Source organism: Plasmodium brasilianum, assembly GCF_023973825.1.
Source record: "Plasmodium brasilianum strain Bolivian I chromosome Unknown PB_00_02, whole genome shotgun sequence".
NCBI classification, from domain to species: domain Eukaryota; phylum Apicomplexa; class Aconoidasida; order Haemosporida; family Plasmodiidae; genus Plasmodium; species Plasmodium brasilianum.
In genome coordinates this window covers 192,957-218,271 of record NW_027122950.1, presented here as the reverse complement: position 1 = coordinate 218,271, position 25,315 = coordinate 192,957, and the positions used below count along the sequence as shown (strand labels likewise).

Here is a 25,315-nt window from a genome sequence, read left to right as displayed (position 1 = left end):
ATTATTTTATTAATAGCTAGTTTTTTATAAGAATAATATGTAAATTTTATAATATATATTTAAAAATATTTTTATTTGCCATTTGCTGTAAAAAAAAATATCGTTATATAAATTTTAAGTTTTTAAAAAAATATTATTAAAAAAAAAAAATAATTTATTATAATGTCTGTTATAATTAAAAGAATATTATATTGTTAATAATTTATACTTTATTGTAGAGAACACAATAATAATAATCTATATCGTGGAACAAAAAATTAATTCAATTTTTTTTTTCAAATTTTTTTCATTTTTCCTTTTAATTTAGAGATTCCACTTTGACAATAATATTGTGCGATAATATAATTTAAGCATACTTTCATTAATCTTATTTTTTGTGTTTCATTTTTAATATTCCATAATTATATGCAATATTTCTGTTTGTTTGAAACTTTACTCTTTTTCATTGCGGTTTTTATATTATTATATAATGTTATAAAAAGAATGCAATTCTTTTTTATCATTTAGTACATCTATATTATATTATTTTGTACCTTTTTCATAGAACTATTCCAATTGTTAATCTTTACAATGTATTCCTTTTAAAGCTATATCCATCTTGCTGAATAGTTCATTAGTGAATACGGCATAAAAATCACAGTCTTTTATTTTGCCATATAACTAACAGATCAAGTGATTATAACAATTACCATACTCAATATCCATCATATATTTTAAAAAGTTTGGAGTATTCAACTCAGTCTTCTACTATTTTTTTAATAAAACAACAAATTAAACGAATATTGCTCTTGTATTACACCCTAAACAAATTTCATTAAGATCTTATGCTAAATATAAGAGACATAAATTATTACATATCGTTCATCAAAATTCTTATTATCTTCAAATTAATCTATAAAAAAAAGAAAAATTAAAAAAAGTATTAATTTATAAATTTTTATTTTCAAGGATAATTTTTTTAATTCTCTTTAAAGAGAAATAGAATAATCAAAAAATATGACATGAACAGTTATTTTAAAAGAAAAAAAAAATTACATTGTTACTTCCATTATGTTAATTACTATTCGCTATTTCTATGACTGTGATAATTAAAGAACGTGTATTTTTTTTTTTTTTATATATTTATATGAAAAAAAATATATATTACATATATCCCATATTCTATTGATGAACATTGTATTCTTTTTTACTAGTTATAAAATACAAATAGTTACTTCTTATATCCAAATTTTATTTAATTTCTTTCATTATTAATTTATAGTGTCATTATTGACATATAATAGACAAATTGTTAATTTAAGTAAAAATTAAATCGATATTTATCTACAATATTACATGTAAAATATGATATTACACGGTATAATAGTAATATATAAAAATTTATTTTATGTACTTATTCTGTAATTACATTTATATGTTACGAAATGTAAGAAATGCTTTTTCAATATTCGAACTTCAAATTATATTATATATATTAAACTTATAATTTATTCTTGATGCAAATTTAATGTATGGGCTATACATTCATTTTAATATAAGGAGGATAAGTTTATCGAGAATAATTATTCATCTACGTTATTCAAAGACCCGTACATAAAAATCTTTTCTAAAGATACCATAAATAGTTAAGATATTTACATGTGCTTTTTGCAATAATTTATAAAACACAAAATTAAAAAATTGTAAAATACTACAATTGTTGAAATATATCAGCTGAAGACAATTATAACACATTAAAAATATGAAACATTTTTATTAAATGGAAAATATTTATTACACGAATTTTTTGTTCAATTATAATTCTATTATTTGTGAAATAATCTACAAATGTTAATTACAACATTATATCTGTTTTTCCTTTTCATTTTGAATAGTGTAGATATTAAAAATTCATTTTCTCGGGTATTACATTTCTCATTGCATATCATATAAACTTTTTGGTAAATAAATTATTTAAAATAAATTTGCAAAGAAAATATAACGAAATAAATAGTAAAAAAAAGTTATAAAAAGAAGTCCAAATAAATTATCGTACGATATTAATATAAATGTGTTACATGAGTATTTATAATTCGAACATAGGTGAAATATTAATCCATATTAAATATGAAACAACACAACTTAATTTACACACTGTTTATTAAAATACGAAATTATATTATGTTGCTTTCGCTATTTTTTTAAGATAGTAAAATAACAATGAAATGTTATATTACAATACCGTTAATTTTACTAAAACGTTATAATATTTATATTTATCTTCTTTTTATAAAAATTATGTCATATAACTATATTTTTCGAAATAAAAAAAAAAGGAAGCATAAAAGAATTATTCTTATATTCGTTGAAGACTCAATTTACACTGTAATTTATAAATCCATTTTTTAAAATTAAATATACAATACGATAATATAATATTACAATTTATTAAAAAAATTTATGAATTTTCTTTATAAATTATTATTCCTTCTACGTATATTTTCATGTAATATGAAATTTAAAACAAACTCATCGAATTATAGCACACTACTAACTATTATATACTAATATTTTAAAATACCCATCAAATTATAAATAAATCACTATGCGTGTATAATATAAATGTGTAATATAAGTAGTTCGTCTTAATTCAATTTTATGTGTTTTATTATATTTTTAACTATATTTATTAGTTTACTTATTTTATAATGTTTGTATAGTTATGGATACATGATTTAATTATTTTAGCTCATAACTTTTGTTTTTAGAGTGACCAAAAAATATATAAAAAAAAGAATCTTTTCGTATAATAACTAAAAAATAAAGAAGCATATTAATAGCTTATATAATACTCTATGTATTAATTCTATATGAATTTAACAGGGATCTTAAAATATAAAATTTAATAATCTTCTATAATTTTATTCTTTTTTATTTGTGAAGTTCATAATCATTAAAAGGAAATTCATCGTTTAAGCTATTATTAAAAATATCTAAATATTAATGGACTATGCCAAAAATGATTTAATGCTGAAAAATATAAACATTAATAACATTTATTTTTTCACAAATAATAATTTATGAAATATCGTTTTATCTATCTGTTATAACAAAGATGTATTGTCCTAAGCAGTTCCATATAATTTAAAAAACATACTATTACTTGTTTACCAAAACCATGAATTCAAAAGTATATTCTCCTTTTTAATTGTGTCTACTTCGTCATACTCCAATGTTAGTGCACTACAAAGGTACATAGTGACCTCATGTCATTCTATGGGTATAATAGAATAAAATATACATGGGTATAAAAATATTATCAAAAAATTAACTTATTAAGGGGAGCCTCCAATTAATTTAAAATCTATACACATATATCAAGATAACATTTATTCGATAATTATCTTATAATGTTAAATTCCATTAGTATAACAAAAATTATATAAAATAAAAGCTATTAACTATAACAAAAAAAAAAAAAAAAAAAGAATTCTTAAATATTATAATAATTATCATCATTACCGCATATTTCAGTAATAATAGAATATCCAAAATATATGTATAATCGTAAAAGTTTTATACAAAATGAAAATTCTAATTTATATTTTTCATGGATCACTTAATGTAAATACATCATTAGTAGTAAAAATGTTAACTATGTGTTTAGGTATATGATAAAAGGTACCTTCTGTATAGTCATTAATTTTTTTTTGTTATTTCTTATTTCATACTTAAACATATTAAATAATATTTATATATATGAAATCTTATTATCGTCTCACGTAAATTAAAATATAATATTTTCTAAATATACATTTTCTGAGTTAAATATAATATTTATAATTAAAAGAACAAATTGATTAAATTAAAAAAAAAAAAAACTGAAAAAAAAATCCTTTTATTAATTAAAATTATCAACTATTATTCAAAGTGAACTTTGAAGTAAGCAATTTAAAAAAATAAACCTTAAAAAAGAAAACTATAAAAAAAACTACTATATATGAGCATCATTTATATTCTCTTCATATATAGTAAAATTTCAGTGTATTTACAACTTCATATTTTGGACCTAATCCTATATGGGGAAATGCTATTATTTCTTCTGAGCAACATTCTGAAACTTGTAATTAATATTTTTAAAGTATCTTCATTACTTTAATAAAAAAATAACAACTACATAAAACAAATATATTTTTTATTTATATACACATATATATATAAATTAATTACAATGTAATTTAAAAATAGAATGTAAACTCTAATTCGACAATTTTGCTTCAAAACCTAATTTAATTCCTAATTCAAAACCTGGCCTTAACCCTAATAATTTTGCAATTGTTCCGTCAAATTTTTTATCCAATTTCTTAAACTTCTTATAATACGAAGAAAATATATTTGTTCTTTTTGGCATATATTTATCCATTATTAATGATTCTCTTAGATGTTTATACTGAATATAATTATCATATATTAATGAATCACGGGATTTATCAAAATTATCTTTAGAAGTTAGTGAGCTACATGATTTTTCAGCATCGCGATTATACAATAACATATTGTATTCTTTTGCTAAATCACAAATTTTCATTAATTTATTTAATCTATTTCCAAAATTGTATTCATCTTCATTAACTATTTTCTCTGCTTTTTTTTTTAAAGACACATATTTTCGTTCTAATTCTACATCTGTTTCATCATATAGTAATCTATTTACCCTTAGATCTAATGCATTATCCAGGATGCACCTTTTTATACATGATTTGCCGTAAGTATTTGCCTAAAAATTACAGAAAATATTTTATGTTTAAAAAAACAGCCATACTTCCATATAAATTAAATATTAACTATAAAATTAAAATATAAGATTATAAAAAATGGGAAAAAATTAATGAATATAATAATTATCTTACTTCATAGAAGTTCTGACACTTCCATATCAAAAGGGCAAATAAAAAAATTTTAATGACCTTACAATATTTTTTTGTTTGTACCATTATTTAAAATTATTTAAGTTAAATGCTAATCTTATGTGTTAATATAAATTTTATCCATACAACCTTTTCTATAATACTCAATAGGAGGCATGTTATAGGTTTTCCTTATTGTTACCAGTTCCTTCAATTTTTAAAACTTTTTAGCTCTCTCTACTTAATGTTTAATTATATCATACATTCAAAAGTAAAAAAAAAAAAAATTCATTAAATAGTAAATAGTATAATAATATTTCTAAGTAAAAATATTATTAAGATTAAATATATAAAATAAATTTTAAAAAATTATTAAAAAACATATAATTATTATATTATAATTGTACCTACAAAAAGCTGCAAATAATGTATATATTAATTTCTCGTATTATTAAAGTGTTTCCTTAATCTTTTATAGAAATAGATAAGATCTAATAAAATTAGATAACATAATAGATATAAGATTTTTAAAATATATTTTTAATTGATATTTGCATTTAAAAAAAAGCAAACTCTTTTGGAGTCAGCTAAAATATTATATGTGGAAAAAAAAATTTTTTCTAATATGCAAATTAATATTATTATATCGAAAAAAAATATTTATAGATTTAATAGAATTTAATTCATTACATAAGAAGTATATAATATATAACATGATTTTGTATTTTAAACAAATATTCTTAAATGAATTGATAATGAAAATTTATATATATTATTTTGACTGAGGTTACTTTCTGTTATATTTTAACAGATAAATTAATATTAACTTTTTTAAATGATTGAATCATAATTCTTCCTATACCATATACCTAATGTTCCTATAATATTATTTCAAAATTTCAAATATAATAAATAATATTGCAAATAAGAATTTGAACTCGTACAAATTATTTTATAAAATTCTTACAATTAAAAAATATAATTAAAAAAAAATAAAAAAATTAATAAAAAACTGAAGCTTCATATATATATAAAATGTTATAAAGATTTATATTATATATAATTGACACTTTTTATAATTATACTACGTTGAATTTTTCTTTTAATTATATATAATAAGAAAATATGTGAAACAATAGAGAAAATTTTGTTTACTATAAAATGCAATAGAACAATATAAAAATTGTTAAGAAAAATGAATCATTATAGTTAGTGATTAAATAATTATTGGTTAAAATTATATTATTTTTTTGTTTTTGTCATATACTATTAAAGAGTTTATTTAGACGATTATTCATCAACATAATTTAACCACATTTCTTGATTTAATACATATTTTTTATTTATAAAATATAATTTGCTATATAAAGAGTAAATAATTAATAATTTAAATTATCTTATACATTAATTTTATTTTTGAAATGACACATTATTTTAATTATGTTTATATAAACATATACATATAAGTACATTCTATTAGAAATTTTTTTCTTTATATATGATGGGTATATGTAAGTTTATATTTACTACATATATAATAAATTCATATAGTTATAAGTGTTACCTTTTTCTTTTTCATTATTATAACAAAATTTAGGATAAAATCTGATCACGAATATCTAGAAAACTATTTCATATATCACTTACATATAAAACATAGTAAATAACATCATGTTAGTTGATTTAAAAAATTTTATTAATTTTTTCTAAATTCGTTTTAAGTGGCCACCAAAATATTCATATATAATAAAAAAAAATTATTTTCTAAAACTAGAAAAATATATTAGTATGTAAAATAGCTTTTCATGAAATTTTATATTGTTAATTATTTAGGTGTTATTTATATTTATATAGCCCTGTATAATATATATTTTGAATATTCAGAACACATTCCTAATACATTAAATCTTAACCCACATTGTGATTCTTGGGATTATACCCTATGACACATGCAATAAGTCCGTAATGGGGATTAAACAAAGCCTAAGAAATTTTCCTTATACGTGAATTTTATATATAAAGCATAAATTACTATGTTAAATGACATAAGAAATATTAATTAATGTGTGTTTTTATTCTTGCATTTTTAATATAAAAATAAGTAATAAGATAGTAAATATATAAAAAAAACTGAATATTATAAAAATTTATATGCAATAATTTCTATATATATATACATACATAAAAGAATGATATTAATATGTTACATATTAAGTATTATTGCCCATGTTATTTCGAGGTGAATACATACCGAAAGGATTAATTTTCAAAAAGTTATATACAACCTAGTAAGACTTAAAAATATATAATGAAGAGATATATAATGATTATTATTCATTACTTCTTTACGAAAGTTTGGTAAATTCCTGCAGTACATATATTATCATAGATATTATAAATAAGACTTATTCTAAATAAATAAGCTGCATTTAGTAGAAATATATAATGCATAAAATTTATTTATTCATCAATGTAAGTCCAAAACACTTGTATAATGAGTATCCAAAAAAATAAAATATATTTTATTATATACAATAACATTAACAGAAAATATGAAGGTATAATAGTATTGTGCTTTATTTTTCTATTGTACATATGTATGAATTTTTCCTAAATTTAGTTAACAAAAAATTTCTGAGAAATTATATTTGTCTTATATATAATTTAAGTAATAAAATTATTCTTTTTTTAATATGAATTTAAGAATATTTTTTCCTTTTACTTGTAGAATTATATTACATAAAACAAAAACATATGATAAAATTAAACAAAAGTAAATGAAAAAAATTAATGATATATTCAAAATCTTTAAAAATAAATTTTTAGAAAAATAAAAAATAACATAAAAAATTTCATTATATCTATATTTTACTTCCTAGTTCGCAATTTTTCTAACATATTTAATATTATATTATAGAAAAATACTAGATAAAATATTATTTGGATCAAATGGTCTAATATTATCATGTTTCACCACTAATTAAAACATTGTGTACATATATATATGTATTCGTAATTAATTAAGAATACTAAATCAATAATATATTTTCTTAAGTATCTTTTAGAATTAATTTAAGGACAGTAAACATATTTTTCACATAGTCAGAAATATTTTAATCATTAATTTTTTATCCCATAATTAGGAAATACAAAACATCATTTTATAGATATCTAACATATACGATGTATACTACGAGGACATGTCTAAATTGTTTTTTTATTCTCCATTTTACAAATATAAAGAATGTAAATTACGAATTATAATAAAATGTTATTAATGAAGTACATTGTATCTCTACATTACGCAGTTATTTATTACATGCGTATTATTATCCCATTTCTTGTTAATCAATGAATATTTATATTTTGTTTGTTAAATTATATATTCGGTTAATAACCATTCATTAATCTTTATATAATATTATTCGTATCGGATCATTCTATTAGACGTAACGTGTATCACTATATTTTAACATGAATGAAAAATAAATTATTATAGAATCTTATAATTTTTTTTTTTTTTCATGGCTCACTATATATGATCTTAATATTAAATATATATAAAAATTTACTCCACTTACGGTAAAACATAACATTATTATGTTATAAAAATAAAAAATTCAGTATTAAATCAAATAAAAGAAGTTTAATGAAATTAATTATTTAAATAAAAATGGAAAAAAAATTAGGAAATAACATAATATATATATAACTAAAAACAAAATTTGATGCAGGATCTTAGTATTCGCATAAATATTAATATTATGGGAACCGGGTACCAAATATTTTACTATATATTTATCTAAAATATATATAATAAAGTAAATACAATTTAAAAATATAAGATATAAATTTAATATATCCCATTATTTCATTAAAAAAAAATATTTATTAAGGAATCAAACAAAAAAACTTTGCTCAAAACTCCATATATAAATATGCTAAAATATAACATATAAAAATTAATATATTTTTTATATAGACGTTACTGTCTTGCTAATTTTATTGAATCTTGTATTAAATATAACTTTCTTAGAGATATTCTTAAGCAACAATAAAATATTATATATAGGGGTAATATTTTTAAAATAATAACTTTTTAATCTTCATATTTCATTCCTCGTTTTAGCTTTTATATTTTTCTTTACTTTACATTCTTCCTTTTCTTTGTTCCCTTTAGGCACCAAAAATTTTAATAAATTTGTTTCAAGGATATGGTTTGACTTCTTTTAAATATTGTTAAAGTATATTTTTAGTATGTTCTTATCAATTTCTAAGATGTATTATTCTACGATTTGATCAAATTTGTATACGTTATTGACACTATCTAAGGAATTCACATGGGTATCATTTTCTCTTATCCATTCTTCCAGTACTTCTCTAAAAGTTTCTTCTTCATAAGCATTAAATTTATTATTTTTTCTATTCTCTAAAACATCGACGTTAATATCAATTAAGTTTTCCTCATTTTCTGGTCTAATATCTAAGTTTTTTCCTGTCATACATTCATTTATAGAATTATCAAAATGTGATTCCATATTTTCTATATACTCCTCAATTTTACATTCCTCTAATACCATCATAAATACTAGTATGCACAGTTTTTCTAGTAATTTTTTTTTAAAATATTTATATAATTCTTCATAATTTTTTTTGTTTTCCAATTCTTCTTTATTCATAAATAATATATCATCCTTTCTTCCTTCATTTTCATATGTATCTAATATATTATATATTTCCTCTGCCAATTTTTCAAACAAGTCCTCTTCCAAATATTTTTCTACAATAGTACCCTTCCTTGATACCCAACGTCTCCATATATCTTTTTTTCTTTCTAAAAATGGATCTTGTTCATTTTCATTTGAAAGATATTTTCTTAATTTTTCGCTATTTTTTATGTATGAACTTTCTTCTTTCCAATCATTTTTCAGATTGTTAAACCAATCCTTTTTTCTCAATTTTTCCAACAATATTTTATGTCTTTCCACCCATTTACTCCATAGACTTTTTTGTTTTTCAATTTCATTGGTACTTTTAATATTATCCATTACTACTTCATCATCTTTTAAGTTAGTGTAGTTTCTATTTTCTTTTTTTGTTAATACTTCTTGGCATATTGCTAAAAATTCTCCTTTGTTATATTCCCATTCTTTATTTCTGCATTCTTCCAGTATTTCCATATGTACTTCTATAATAGTTATGGATCTGTCCTTTTTTCCGTATGATACATTTTCATTTTTGTTCATATTATGTTCTTGTATTTTTATTTTTTTAATTATTTCTTCTTCTTCATTTATTGGGTGCTCCAAATGACTTTGTCTTAAAAATTTACTTCTTTTATAATAGGAAGGTACTAATATTCTCAGAAATTTAACTTCTCTTCTTTTTATCTTTTTTTTTTTTTTAAACAACCCTGTTAAAAAATACTACAATTTTAGCAAAATGTATTTATACAACAAATTATTTTAGTAAGGAAATCTTTATAATATTTTTAATATTTTACATTTATTTTACTTTAATAATAAAAGAAAATAATACAATAATTAGAAGGCTTATTAAAAGAGGCGGTATATGCGTCATACGAGTACTTCCATTGTCACCTGTAATTAAACCTTATATATATGTATTTTATATTGTATTTATTTCAAAAATATAAAAATAACAAGCATTAGTGGTACCAGGCTTTTTAAGGATGTCAGATGTTACAAAAGGTAAGTTAGGAATTGGTAGTGCAGAAGGTGTAAAAGTAGTTGCATGGACATCAGTTAGGGGTTTTTCTTGATGTAAAATTATATTTCCTTCAACTGCTGTTCCAGAATCTCCTGGAATTTGTAACATACTTTCCGGTTCATATTGTGTGTTTTCTGCACTATTAGCTTCAGTATCTTTAGGGGGATCTTCAGGTAAGGATTCTTTTTCACGTTGTACTTGATATGAATGAGAAGTACTTGTTTCTTGTGGCATTTGATCATTTCTTTCAGATGGAACTGCAGCTTCCATAGAATGCCCATCTTCTCCAGATGAACTCATAATTTGTTCTTTAGGAGCTCCTCCTGGTTTTCCTACAGGAACTTCCTCTTTTTTCTCAGATACAAGTTCAACATTAACGACTGTTTCCCTGTATGAGCAATTAGGAATTTCTTCAAATGTATCAGATTTAACCAAGTCGCTCAATGTTTTGTTATTCTTTAATTTTGTAAATTCCTTATTAGAATTGTTTAAAATGAAGACTCGTTTTCCTTCAAATTCTTTCTTCATAGATATAATCCATTCATTATATTCCTCACATGAACGTTTACATTTATTATCATTAATGCAATTATTTGAAATTTCTTTTTTTTCTTTTAAGTGTTTTATTTTTTTTAATTCTTTTTCTTTTTTTTCAAAGAAATCCTCTGCCTTATATGTTAATTCTAAAAGATCTCTATCGTTCTGCTCAAAAATAACAGGACAGATACCATATTTAGTTTTCTCCTTGAAGAAATAATGCTTTACCCATGTTTTAAGTGCTGCTTCCCAATTTTCTTGTTTAAACCTAGGTGGATTTTTATACCTTTTTTCAATTACATATTCAGCAAAATATAAGCATTTTTCTCTAAAATCATTTTTACGTCTTATAGACTTTAATTTAGGAGTTTCCTTTTTAATATATTCTATAATTTCCTTAAATTGTGGATTTCTAAAATATTCCAAAACCCCATAACCTTGTCCACTTAAATTCTAAAATTAAAAGAATAATTAGGAATTATTTATTCATCAAATTTTATATTATTTAAAATATGACGGTTTTTTTTATTAATAAACAGTTTATATCTAAATTTAGATATATTAAGGAAGAATATATTTTACCCATTTCATAATGACACTTCGTTGCTATCTTAGTTCGTTGTGAATAATAAAAAGAAAGAAAAATATGAAATTACATCTTTTTATTTATCAATATAGTAATTTTAAAATCATTATTATTTAAGAGCAAAAAGAAATTAATAAAATACAGAAGTATTTATATTATAACTAGAAATTAATTGAATACATTATTATTTCTTTTATAATCTTCTTATCTCGTTTTACATTAAAAGAATTTATCACAATAGTAGATGCATCCTATTCCTATTTTGATATCAAAACAAAGATGAGTATATATTTTTTTATAAAATTAATATTTCCTCTTATATAAAAAAATCTCAATAGCTAAATATATAAAATTACATATAAGTAACAATAATAAGCAATACAAGAATTATTGTATAAAATTATCAATAAAATATGTATTATATCCTTTATTTTTTAGTTATAAATTTTATATGTATAATTATTTTTTACCTGTATTAATGTAAATGACACTTTTTAAACTTTTACGTGAAAAATAACATATAATCTCTAAGAAAAATAGTCATAAGTACTTATAGTATGTTTCTTTTTATACTTCTTTGTTATTTATTTTTGATGTATTCCATTATAATGTTATAACTTTATAAATAGTTTTTTATATTTAATTCCTTTTATCCCTTGGTGAGAATTAATAATATATAAATTACACTAAATTTTTGCTATAGTTAAGGCAAATACATGGAATTAATATGTACGAACTTGTCTAATCATTCTATATATATGAATTATATAAATTTCATTACTTATGGTAAACATGAAATTTAATATTTTTAAATTAGTATAAATTATTATATATAAGTGTTCTACTGGGTATATATGTTGCCACATTTGGATACGAATGATTCCATTAGGACTAAATTTTAATTAGTAAAATGGGCACTAACGTATATTTATTAATAAAAATGCGTTTAACAAATTATTCAAAATATGAAAAATTATTAGGTTATACTTATAAAGAAAATAATTATACAATATGGTTAAAAAAAAAAAAATTTTTGTTAGAACATTACAATAAAAAATAAAATTATTATAATTTCATGTAAATGCAATAATATATGAAATTAAACAAAAACGTTGAACTTTCGTAATAATTTTTTTCTAATTATTAATATAAATGTTCAAATAAATAGATTAAAATTTGTTATTTATTTTTTCAATTTTTACTGCATTTGATAACTATACGAATATATATCTCTTTAACACTGTCAGTAAATATTATTTGCTATAAAAAATAAAAATATTCGTATATTATTTTACAATATTTTTAAGACATGTATTTGCAAACGAAATTACAGAAAAATTTAAATGTATTATATATATTACATGTTATTCTACTATAATGTAAATTTATATCTAATTTTAACACTTCACTTGTATTGGGTAAATAAAAGATTAAAAAATATTGAAAAAGTAATATAAAAAAATATATATTAATAAATAAATAAATTTTTAATAATTTTATCAAGTAAACAGTTAAATTTATTATAGTTAAGTTTATTCATTCTATTTAAGATTTAATATAATAAAGCATTTTTAACTTTTTAAATTAGCTATATACAATTTTTTGTTCCTTCACAAACACAATCATTTTATTTTAATTTCTTACGATATATGCAATTTTTTTTTTTGAAATATGTTGTTTAATAACCGTATACATTGGAATATATATAAATGTAATGTTATTGTATTATAGGATATTATATATTTAAGTTGTAATTGAATACATTATTTACATACATAACAAACTTAAAATTGTATTTGAACATGTACAAACATAAAACATTATATGTTTTTCCAAAAATAAATTTAGATTATGAAAATAAATAAGTAAAATTTGCTTTCAAAAATTTATATAACCAAATTTTTTCTTTTTAAAGGTATTTTTTATTATTTTGCTTTTATAAATGATCATAATTATTTTATCCTATATCAATTTATACTTTGCATTTCATTAAAAGTAATGATAAATTAATAAAAATTCAAACGTATTATTGAATATTCTATTTTTTCATAGCATCATTAATATATTATTTATTTAAAAAATAATATTTAACATTAAAATAGATTTTTTTGACATTGAAACATTTCACATTAAACACATCAACAGTATTACATTACACATTAAACTTCACAATTTCTAGATACATATATACTAGAAAACAATCCTATGTAATATTTTTCAATTACTTTATATAACATATTATAATTATCTCATATTTAATTTGTATAAATGAAAAATTTAAGTAACTGTCATATATAATATTTTAAAAAAATACCCTTAAGTATTAAAATTTTATAGTTCATATTATTTCCTTCTGCAATATGTCATTATAAATATATTCCAATAGTTCAAGCAGTATTAAAGCATAATATAGTAGAAAATTATAACATAAGACTTTATTTTACCTTAAATAATTTTTAATTTTACGTTTTATTTATTAGAAATGCAAGTAAATATAGAGTCTACTAGAACTATACAAGAAATTTGTCTATATGTTTGATTTTAGTAAAAATTCATTAAATTATATCCCCATTATCTCAATATAAAATATTAGATAGTATTGTTAATATTCAATTAAAATTTTTTAATGATATTGGATTAAATATTTTTATTCTCTATAAATATTTTTAATATAAAATTCTATTTTATAGCATTTGTATTTAAAATTTTGGATTACAGACTTTAAGATATTTTTGACAAATATATTACTATAGTGCAAAAAACATAATTTATATATTAATTCTGAATTACAATATATGATATACTCTATCTATTACGAAATTTTAGTTAATTTAATCATAATTCTGTTTACATTTAATAGTTTCTATTCGTCCTACACTTATTCAGTTAATAAACGTCTCTTCTTTACTATCCATTTATATATATAATAAGATGGGTTACTTAGAAGAAATTTTATATATCCTTACTATGTTCATACTAAACATTAATATGAATATTGATTATACAATAAAAATTAATGCTTTTTTATTTTCTCATCCTATGTATTCATAACTTAGTCTTTTAGTAAAATACTTGATTTTTAATTAAATATTTTCTTTTTTAACCTTATTATAATAGTTTATACGGCTCTTCACTTATCAAAGTTTTATAATTCTGTTAGAATCATACACTTATATATTACATTAGTAGTATTATTGTTAAAAAAAAATTATTTTAACTTTTTTTTTGCATTCTTTTAAAATATATTTCATTAAGTTTATTAAGGTCTTATTTTATATTCACAAATATATGTTTTATTGGAAATTTATACATTAGCACTTTTTTCTGTATATATTATGTAATATCTCTCTACTCATATATATCCAATGATTTTCAAAACAAGTTATCTGTATTTTGTCATTGCGTTCTACACATTTCGACAACTTTTTATTTTTTATTCTTTGGAAATAACATCATTGTCAAAATGTAATAAACTAATATCACTAAGTATTACATAGAGAGATAAAAAGTTCTAATATAGTAATAAATTATTATCGTTATATATTGCTACTATAGAAAAGTGTTCACATTTTTAATTCAAATAATATATAATGTAATACAAAAAGAAAAATATGAAAAATATTACAATAAGTATTAATCTATTTATGGAAAATTAATAGATAAATTAACTCCAAGTACCATCATAAGGTGGTTTATTTGACAGTTATTTCTCTTATCAGTACTTTACTGAAACTAAAAATGACTGAGATTCAGTAACTTCATGTAGTTCATTAATATATTTTAACTATTATACACTTTTGAACATAGACATATATTTTTTACTAGTTCCATATTTATTTTAAAATGTTTCTAGTTGATTACAAGAATTATTTACAATTTTCTGTTCACATCTATTTGTATGACAATTATATAATTAATGATATTTTTTATCGTGGATGCGATGAATATAAGCATTAGATTAAGTTACATGAACTTTTTGTATAAACAAAACATATAATTTATATTAAAAATATAATAAAGAGAAAAGTTTAAAGAATTTTCTTTCGTTCTAAAGTGAAAATATTGATATCTTCAAGTAATATTTTGAAACCTCACATATAAAACATTATATTCCATAAAAATCGAACATTTTATTTTCTGTATATATTGTAATATATAGCTAGAATAAATATAAAAATAACACTTTAAAAATTGTTAATATTATTTTATATTTATTTTCTTTTTTATTTATGTATAATTTAGCAAATACAAAAAAGACTTCATGTGAAAAGTTTCTGCACTTTATGCAGATGTACATATAATAATGCATTTTCCTTATATAATATATACTCAATAAGGAAAAAATATAATATTTTACAAAGATAATAAATCATTTTTATAGTATTCCTTAATATAGAAAAAACATAAATAAGTTAGTTAAATATATATATTTTGTTTTATTAAAATATCCCCAAAAAATATTTAGGAACAAGGATTTTTACTAAAATAGAAAAATCCTCTTTGCATGTAAATGTTTAAGGGAATTTCATTATATACAACGTTTATTTTTATTCTGTTTTGTATGCTACATTTATATTATTATGAATATATAAAAATGGATGAATATTTATTTCATTCTAAACATCAGATATACATAAGATTATTAAAGAATCCAGTTCTGCTAAAACCTATTAAAAACTAAATAATCGCTATCATAAACGCTGTCATAACAAAAATATATATATATTAAAAAGATAATAATATATTATTGTTAATTTTGTGAATTTTTTTTTTTTTTTTATTATTTTTTAATTATTCAATTGGACGAATAATATTTTTTTAAGTGAACAACAGTATAATGTATTTATGTGATTATAATTAATATTGGGCATATAATTTTTTTATAATTATTAAAAAGTTGGTTTTAATACATAAAGAATACAAATATTTTTGCATACTATATACGTTAAAAGTATTCTTAATAAAACGTTATATATATATATTTATACATGCTGGAATATCATTAGTGCATTTTATATGAATATTCCACTTATTTAATATATCTATTTTAATATTAAAATATATTTTTAAAATAAATTAATAAAATAATCATCGAACTATGGAGAAATATCATATAATTCATAATAATATTTACTATTTTTTTTATTTATTTAACTTATATGTTATGTATAAACTGTAATGTTATGCAATAAATTTTATAATATATTAAAAATATAATAATAAAGGATACATCAAAACAGTAAGATTTTTCATACACATATAAAACAATAAAAAAAAAAAAATATAGAGCAAATAAATTGTTTTATATACACTTTATAACAATTATAATAATGTTCTTCCAGTATACTTTCACATATTTCGGAAAAGTATATTTTCTTTTATTTTGCTACCTAATCAACCACTATTACATATATATTATATACTATATTTTCCACATATCTTATATATTCAAATGAGATATTTTAAATATATAATATCTTAAAAAATGATGAATTACTATCACATATATTCCCATGTACAATGTAATAAATAAAAATATTTAAAAAAAAAATGAGATAGTATGTAAGGGATTAAAATATAAAGAACAGAAAAAAAATAAATAAAAATTGAGTAAAAATAAATTCAAAAATTACAAATAAGTAAAAACCAATAATTCTTTAATATAACAGATTGGTTAAACATAATTATATTGAAGCAACCACTAATGCAAATAATTATTTACTAAAATTTACTAATATATATATTATTTTAATTTCTTGCTTATACATTATCTTTTATATGCTTGTTTCACAAAAAATTTTAAAATAAGTAATAATATATTTACATTAACAAATAATAAATTATATTGCAAGTAATATTTTTAAAGAGTTCTGTGATTTCATTTATTTATTAATATTTAAAAAATATTATAAGCTAATACTTAATTTTGTCATTCTAATTCATAAATGAATACTTAATAATAGTCTTACAACTATATTTTCAGATTCATAACAAATGCAGAAAAAAAAAATAAAAATAGAAATAAAATTAAAAAAAATATTTTTGATGTATTTATTAGAATATATATATGAATAAGTACAAAAAAACTTTTACGAAACTTCAATAATTTTGTATTATTTAATTTAATATATTATTGCATTTACGAGAAATTTAGTATTATTATTTTTCATTACATAGTTATAATTCATTTTACGTTTTTTTAGACATATAATACGAATGACGTTCTCATAAGTATATTCTAATAATTTTTCATATATTTCATAAGCAGTCAACATTTTATTCAATAAATAATATACCTTAACGTATTCTTTATTAATTAACATTTAGTCCAAATGAAATCAATTTTATTCAAAAATGGTAATAGACAAGTACCGAATATACATATATATGTATATATATGATAATGCATACTATTTAAAATTATTCTATGGCATAATATATAGCATAACTCATTAAATTTTTGGTAGATTATTTGCATATATTATTAAATGGATTAAGTGCATTATAATGTTATTTATCATTCTCAAAAACAGAAACAATATAGTATAATTTATATATTATTATTTCCCATTTCTATATATAAGGTATTAAAAATAAAAAACCGTTAACAATATAATTACAATGTAGTGTCCAATATGGGAAAAATGATAAATATAACATAATAACAAACATACTATAAGTGTTAATAATTATCTGGTTTATAGATTATTTATTTTCCAAAAAAACTTGAACAAAAAAAATTGTTTACCTTAATACAACAGTATTCATATACTTATTTTTGCGTTAAAAAAAAAAAAAAAAGCAATAAATTGATTAATAATACTTATATATAGTAAATTTTAACTTATTTTACATTTAATTTATATGTAATTTTTTTTTTGTAAGTTATTGTGATTCCTTTAATGAAGGTTATATAAATTTTATACACTAATATATGCTTAACTACCATTTAATTTCAAAACATATTTAGGATATATCTTCCGTTGTTTTATATTTATTTAAGGTAAAATAAGATAAAACTCTTACAAATATATAATAATAAATTTATTTACTTTATATTTCTAATATAAATTACTACGTAGCTCATAAATATGTAATTCCTTTTAATACATCTTAATTTTTAAAATAAACTATTGATACAAAATGTACACGGTTAAATTTCTTTAACATTTTCATTTTCAACGAATTAGAGCATCAATATAGGGTCATTATGGAAAATTGTATACCTAAGGTAATATTCATTTTTTTTTTAAACTATTAAATTCATATATAGATTATTTATTTATGATAAAATATGTTACAGTGCAATTAACGTAAAACTTAATACTTAGGTAATTTTTAATAATTCTTTTAAATTCAGCATTTCGCTCTTTCTGGAACGGCAGGATTTGGGCTAACATTTACACCACAATTTAAGACTATTAGAGCTCACATACAAAATAAAACTAATTTCTTAAAAAGGGAAAATAAAGAAGATTTATTTAGAGAAGAATGCAAACAATTAGCTGATTATCTAATTGAGAATACGTCTCCTCCTTGGTATACAAGCCAACATATGTGGGAATCCTTATTGAAGTTTCATCTACATCAATACTTTAAGGATATAACTAATTATGGTGGATGCCCCATGATCTTAAAAAAAGAACATAAAGAACTTTTAGAATTAAAATATAAAGAAGAGGATTTTTGTAAAAAAAAGACTGCCCAATTGAAAGAAATAGAGAGCTTAAAACAGAATAATTCAGGTAAATGCGCCAATACATGTTTAGACAAATGCAAAACATATAATGCATGGATTAAACAGATGCAGAATCAATTTGAAGAAAAGAAAAGTCTCTTTAAAAATTGTTATACAAAAGAAAGTCCAAAAAAAAAATCAAAAAAACAAATCCCTGAACCTGTATGCAACATATTGGATCAGGATACATTTAAAGAACTTTCTGAATGTATAACCCCGAATTCTATAGACACTACTGAACATTTACTTGAAAATAAAAGATTACAAAGTGAAACTGAAGGTACAGATCAAATTATTCCAAAACTTCAAGATCAAAATATAGATGTACCCATTACACCCAAAAATCAAACTGAACTTGAACTACAAATTCCATCACAAGCTCCTCCAAAACTAATTGATGGAGAAGCTTTAGAAATTCAGGATTCAACTAAAGAGACTAATCATCTACAACCTTTAACAGATGCATCATTAGAAACAGCTAATAGTTCTGAATATGTACATGTAGTATCAGAAGATACTAATGAATCACCCCCTCAAACTGTTCAAGACATGCAATTATCTCCTGATCGTGAGAATACCCAGCCAACTGATAAAGCATCGATATATACCTTAGCACGTAGTCCTCCTCAAATACCCCATACTACAGGTATCACTAATTCTACTTATATTTCTACATTTGCAATAACTATACTAAATAATATATACATATATATGTATAAAATACAATTATAGGTACGACATTAAATCCAAGTGATAAATATACATCATCTATTTTAATAAGCTTGGTAATTATTATTTTATTTTCTCTTTTTATTAAAGTAATATAATAATAAAAGATTAAAAATATGAAAATCATTTATTTATTGTAATAGCTTATTTTATAAAAATGTTTTACTTATACTATAGTTTGCTTTAACTGGAATGTTTAAAAAAAAAAAAAAGATAAGTAGAAGACATGTGAAATTTCTGAGATTGCTTGTACCTTCATTTTGTAACAAGAAAAGTAAAATTTTTACGGATGATCCTTTAGAACACACAATATACGATGATGAAGAAATTATAAAAAAAATAAAAATAAATGAACTTACAAAAAATGTAAATTTATCAAAGCGAACAAGAGACAGATCCAAAATCATTGTAGAAGTACATATGGAAGTACTCGAAGAATTCAGAAATAAAGAATGGGAAAACATCCAAGACGAATTTTTAGAAATATGCATAGATGAGTTCACAAAAGAGGATAATATAACCTTTCCTAATTTAATTGATGATGATCTAATAATAGAAAATATTAAATGTATCATTGATATTAAAAAACAAAATATTCTATGGAATAAATGGATACAAAGACATAGAAATCTTTCTCAAAATCTTAAAAAAGACGATTGGTTTAATAATTTGAAGGATGAATGGAAAAGAGAAGTATCTTACATACAAGAAATGGAAGAAATAAAAAAGAAATCTTCAAATGAAAATCAAAAAGTTTCATTTTTAGAAAGAGAAAAAGATATATGGAGACAGTGGATATCAAAAAAGGGTATGATTCTACAACAACATCTTGATCAGTACTGGAATAATGGATTAGCAGAGGAGTTGCGGAATATCTCAGATGAATGGGTAAATGAGGATACTAAAAATTATGTATCACTATTAAATGTACAAGAACTGCAGCACAAAGAAAATTATGAAGAATTATGTAAATATATAAAAAAAAAATTATTAACAAAGTTTTGTATTCTCGTGCTTATAACAGTATTAGAAGAATATAAAAATGAGGTAAACCTTGAAAATAGGGAATCATATTTGGATAGATCCATAAATGAATGGAAAGGAGAAGGATATTCAAGTAAAAAGCAAGAAATTACAGAAAATATAATTGAATATAATAAAAATTATATAGAAAATAAAAGAAATGAGGAATTTGATGCTCATATACGGAAAGATAGTTTCAGAAATGAGATAGAAGATTGGATAAGAGAAGATGACTTATATGCAAATTCTATAGTTAGTGATAGAACAATAGACAAATAGGATGAAATAGCAGAAAAACAGTTTCTATAAATTCATAGGTATACTTCCATAATATATTTAGATGATATTTAAGAAAAAAGGCTATTAATGAAAAATATTATTTAAATTTTTTAAAGTCTCTAGGAAATAATGAAAATGAATGTAAAGTAATAAGTAATAAAAAGGAAAAAAAAAATCATGAAACATGAAGTTTGAAATTGAAGTATTTAAAATATATTACAATTATATACGTTTTTTCATATCTGTAATAATATACATTAGGACACTCCGCTAATACTTGATTTAACAAAAATAGTAATATGTTAATACATATATAAAAAAAAAAGATTAATATTAAAATTTTTCGAAAATGTTACACCTTGAAAAAATTATAATTTGAAATAATAAAAAAAAACAAAATAAAAAATTTGTAACACTATTCCTGAATTAATATAATATTATTACAAAAATTTATATAATTCCATTTTATTCCATTACTTCTTATTTTACAGTTATTTTCACGTTTAGAAATATACTTATTTGTATCTTTTATATATTTCCATTGATCAACCGGTTTCATGTTTCAATTTATATAAAAAATTTGTTCATAAAAAAAAAAAAAATAAGGAAAAGAACTCTTTATATGCATGAAAACTTAATGATAATTTACACAAAATTTGTATTACGAATTATATTAAAAAAAAAAAAATATGCTACATACTTAATGAAAACGTCTTATTCTGTTATGAGTTAATGAATATAGTACATTAATAGCGTTCATTTATTGTATATTTTCAAAATTTTACCTATAGCTATATTTGCGTTCTTTTTAATTATTTATTTTTTGGAAAAATTAAAAAATTATATTTATAAATTCTATTTCTTAATGAATAATTTCATTTTCTCCATAATATATAATGAATAATAAACTAAACACATTTACATATATATATATATATTTATAAAAAAAAATTTTCTTTTTTCATTTTTAGGAGAATAAGAAAAAGATACCATAAAACAATATGCTATATATTTTACTACAATTGTAGGAGATATTCTCAATTAGAACATACTGCAGAATAAATAATATTTTTAAATAATTGAATTATTTATTATGTTACTTATATATTTTTAAAATGTAAAGTAATTATTATTAATGATTGATGAAATATTAATAAAAAGAGCAACCTTATAGTAGATCATGGGAATGATATATCTCATCCGATTTATAATGTTATTTTTCAATTTTAATGCTATGCTATTGTGTATAAATAATTTTATTACATTATCATTTTTTCTGTTCATTAAAACATGTTATTAATTAACTTTTAGAGCATGGCGTAAATGTTAAGTAAATATTCACCTTCACGTTAAATAAATAAATTTGTTTTTTTTAAATATATATATTTTTTTTATTTTGTTACACATATTTCAACATTTATAAAATGTACAGTAACCATATTTTTTATACTATTAAACTTTTTACTAGTAAAAACTTTTTTTTTAAATTATCTTTTAACAGTATTCCAAAAATATTAACTACATTTTTTAAAAATTACAATTCTTATAATATATTTATAAATAAAAAAAACGTTTTATTAGAACATTTTGATAATATAGCAAATATTAATTCTGTTATAGAATTATAATAATAAAAAATTATACATGCAAATTTTTATGCCGTTTACTTTATTTTAAAATCATTAGAATTCATACAGAACAAAGATATAAATAATTATTTTCTCCAAAAGTAATACATAATATATATTCTAATTTTTCAATATCAGAATAATTCAATTAGAAAAAAAAGGAAATAATAAAAATATGCAAATAATATATTTTTTAATATAACTAGTTTTGCTCCAATAATGCCATAAATCATGATTTATTCTACTGAACTTTTTTTAATAGAAAAAAAATGGGTAAAAAACATAAATTATGAAAAAAATTAAGAGAAAAAGTAAAAAGAGGATAAAAATAATAAACTAATAAGAATGTATAAAATAGATAAAAATAAATATAAAAAGTAATAGAAGAATTAGAAGAACAAAAAATAGGTTTGAAAAATCTTATAAATTAAAATAAAAAGAAAGTTGAAAAAAATGTAAAACAATATAATATGGAAAACATAATCTGTTTTAAATGTTAAAAAGTTATTTTTAAAAACTTATTTTTATCCATTATATAATCGTTATGTATCTTTAAAATTAATATAAGTTTGAGTTTCATATTTTAGTTATTTATTTTTATATTTTTTTCTAATATAATTCTTGTCTTCATTTCTACATCAGCATATTTATTATCATATTATAATTATACAGAATAACAAGTCCATAAAAAAAAAAAATTATAATCATAATAGTATTAATGACGGATAGTTTATTTATTAATAAAATCCATATGGATTATATTAATGATATATCTACATGATAAAAAGGAATGCATGGGAGAATCTATTGTAACACTTGAAGTTTTATCTATACATTTATATATATAGATTTATTTATATTAAGTTTTACAATAATTTTATATATTATTATTATTTATATTTTAAAATTAAATATTTATAAAAAAAAAATAATAAATAAAATAATTTAATGCTATTAAAATAATTATAATGGGGCATAAGTACATAAATAAATATTTAATTACATTTAAGTAGATATAGGCGTTTCTCTATAGATACGTTATAACGTTTTTATAAAATTAATTCTTAATAAAAATCATAATTTTTTATTTTTTTTTTATGTAAAACTTTTTGTTTCATTATTTTTTTTAAATAGTAATTTAAATAATTTTTATAAACTCTATTGTGTTCCGTTTTATTTTTATACATATTATTTTATATTGTATACTTTTGTAATTTAATATATATAAATGAAAATTAAATAATATAAAATAACACTATTTATTATTAAAGATGAAGACAATATTCTTTTTTGTGTCTGTTTCGACAGTCATATTTAAATTGTCTTCTACCAGTTCAAATGATGATTTCTGATGTTGGGTAAGATAAAATATTTCAAATAAATATATTTGAATTTTAGTTAATTCCATTTAAAAATTAAATTAATCTAAAATATACACTTTTTTTAATATTTTATTTAAATATTTTCGGGAAAAGCAACGTCTCCACTTTGTAAATCTTATAAATTCTCTAAAGTTATACCAGAAGTATATTTAAAACAAAAGATAGCGGAATACAAATTATCAGAAAAATATAAAAATTTTATTTGTGAAATATGGCTTAGTAGATGGAAAAAGAAAATGATATAAGATTTTATAAAGTAAAAGAATTCTTGTCCTGAAAAAAAAGGAGGAATTTAATATATTTTTGAACAAATTAGATGATAAATGGATACATTACAATCCCAATATGTAATAAGAATATCAATCAGAACTTTATGATGTATTCTCTAGTTGGAGCAAAAATTAATGTATATAATGGTTTAAAAAAACATGAATCATATTATATATTCCGATTATAAATGGAGAAAAAGGTGGTGCGCTATGGAAATGGCGCTTAATAATAACATTTTTACATTAATATTTAAAAAATGGCTTATAAGAGAAGAAAAGATACACTAAAAAGTGAAGCAGTAAAAAAAATTCGTAGGTAATTTACAAAAATTTTATTTATTTAAATATATTAATTGTAGAGAAAAAACGAATAATGAATAAACTCCTTTTATTTAATTAATAGAATCATTCATTTGTTAAGAAAATTGAAAATAAAAACAATGGAATATAAAGAATAATGAAAAAAAGGCTATAACTTGGAAAGCAAATATAGATATAATAAACCACGATATATCTAACAATAAATAT

At 19.9% G+C, this 25,315-nt stretch overlaps 3 protein-coding genes across 3 annotated transcripts; 1 reads left to right on the top strand and 2 right to left on the bottom strand.

Moving 5' to 3' along the window:
* Positions 1 to 4,237: 4,237 nt before the first annotated feature.
* Positions 4,238 to 4,973, bottom strand: MKS88_000099 (uncharacterized protein; the record flags this gene model as incomplete). The annotated part of the gene is made up of 2 exons (XM_067219433.1): positions 4,238 to 4,756; positions 4,890 to 4,973. 2 exons carry the CDS (start codon positions 4,971 to 4,973, stop codon positions 4,238 to 4,240), a joined length of 603 nt encoding a protein of 200 aa, XP_067070257.1.
* Positions 4,974 to 9,169: 4,196 nt separating this feature from the next.
* MKS88_000098 (uncharacterized protein) lies at positions 9,170 to 11,744 on the bottom strand (the record flags this gene model as incomplete). The annotated part of the gene is made up of 3 exons (XM_067219431.1): positions 9,170 to 10,299; positions 10,565 to 11,606; positions 11,736 to 11,744. 3 exons carry the CDS (start codon positions 11,742 to 11,744, stop codon positions 9,170 to 9,172), a joined length of 2,181 nt encoding a protein of 726 aa, XP_067070256.1.
* Positions 11,745 to 18,949: 7,205 nt separating this feature from the next.
* Positions 18,950 to 21,508, top strand: MKS88_000097 (uncharacterized protein; the record flags this gene model as incomplete). The annotated part of the gene is made up of 4 exons (XM_067219430.1): positions 18,950 to 18,970; positions 19,100 to 20,123; positions 20,210 to 20,262; positions 20,384 to 21,508. 4 exons carry the CDS (start codon positions 18,950 to 18,952, stop codon positions 21,506 to 21,508), a joined length of 2,223 nt encoding a protein of 740 aa, XP_067070255.1.
* Positions 21,509 to 25,315: the final 3,807 nt, after the last annotated feature.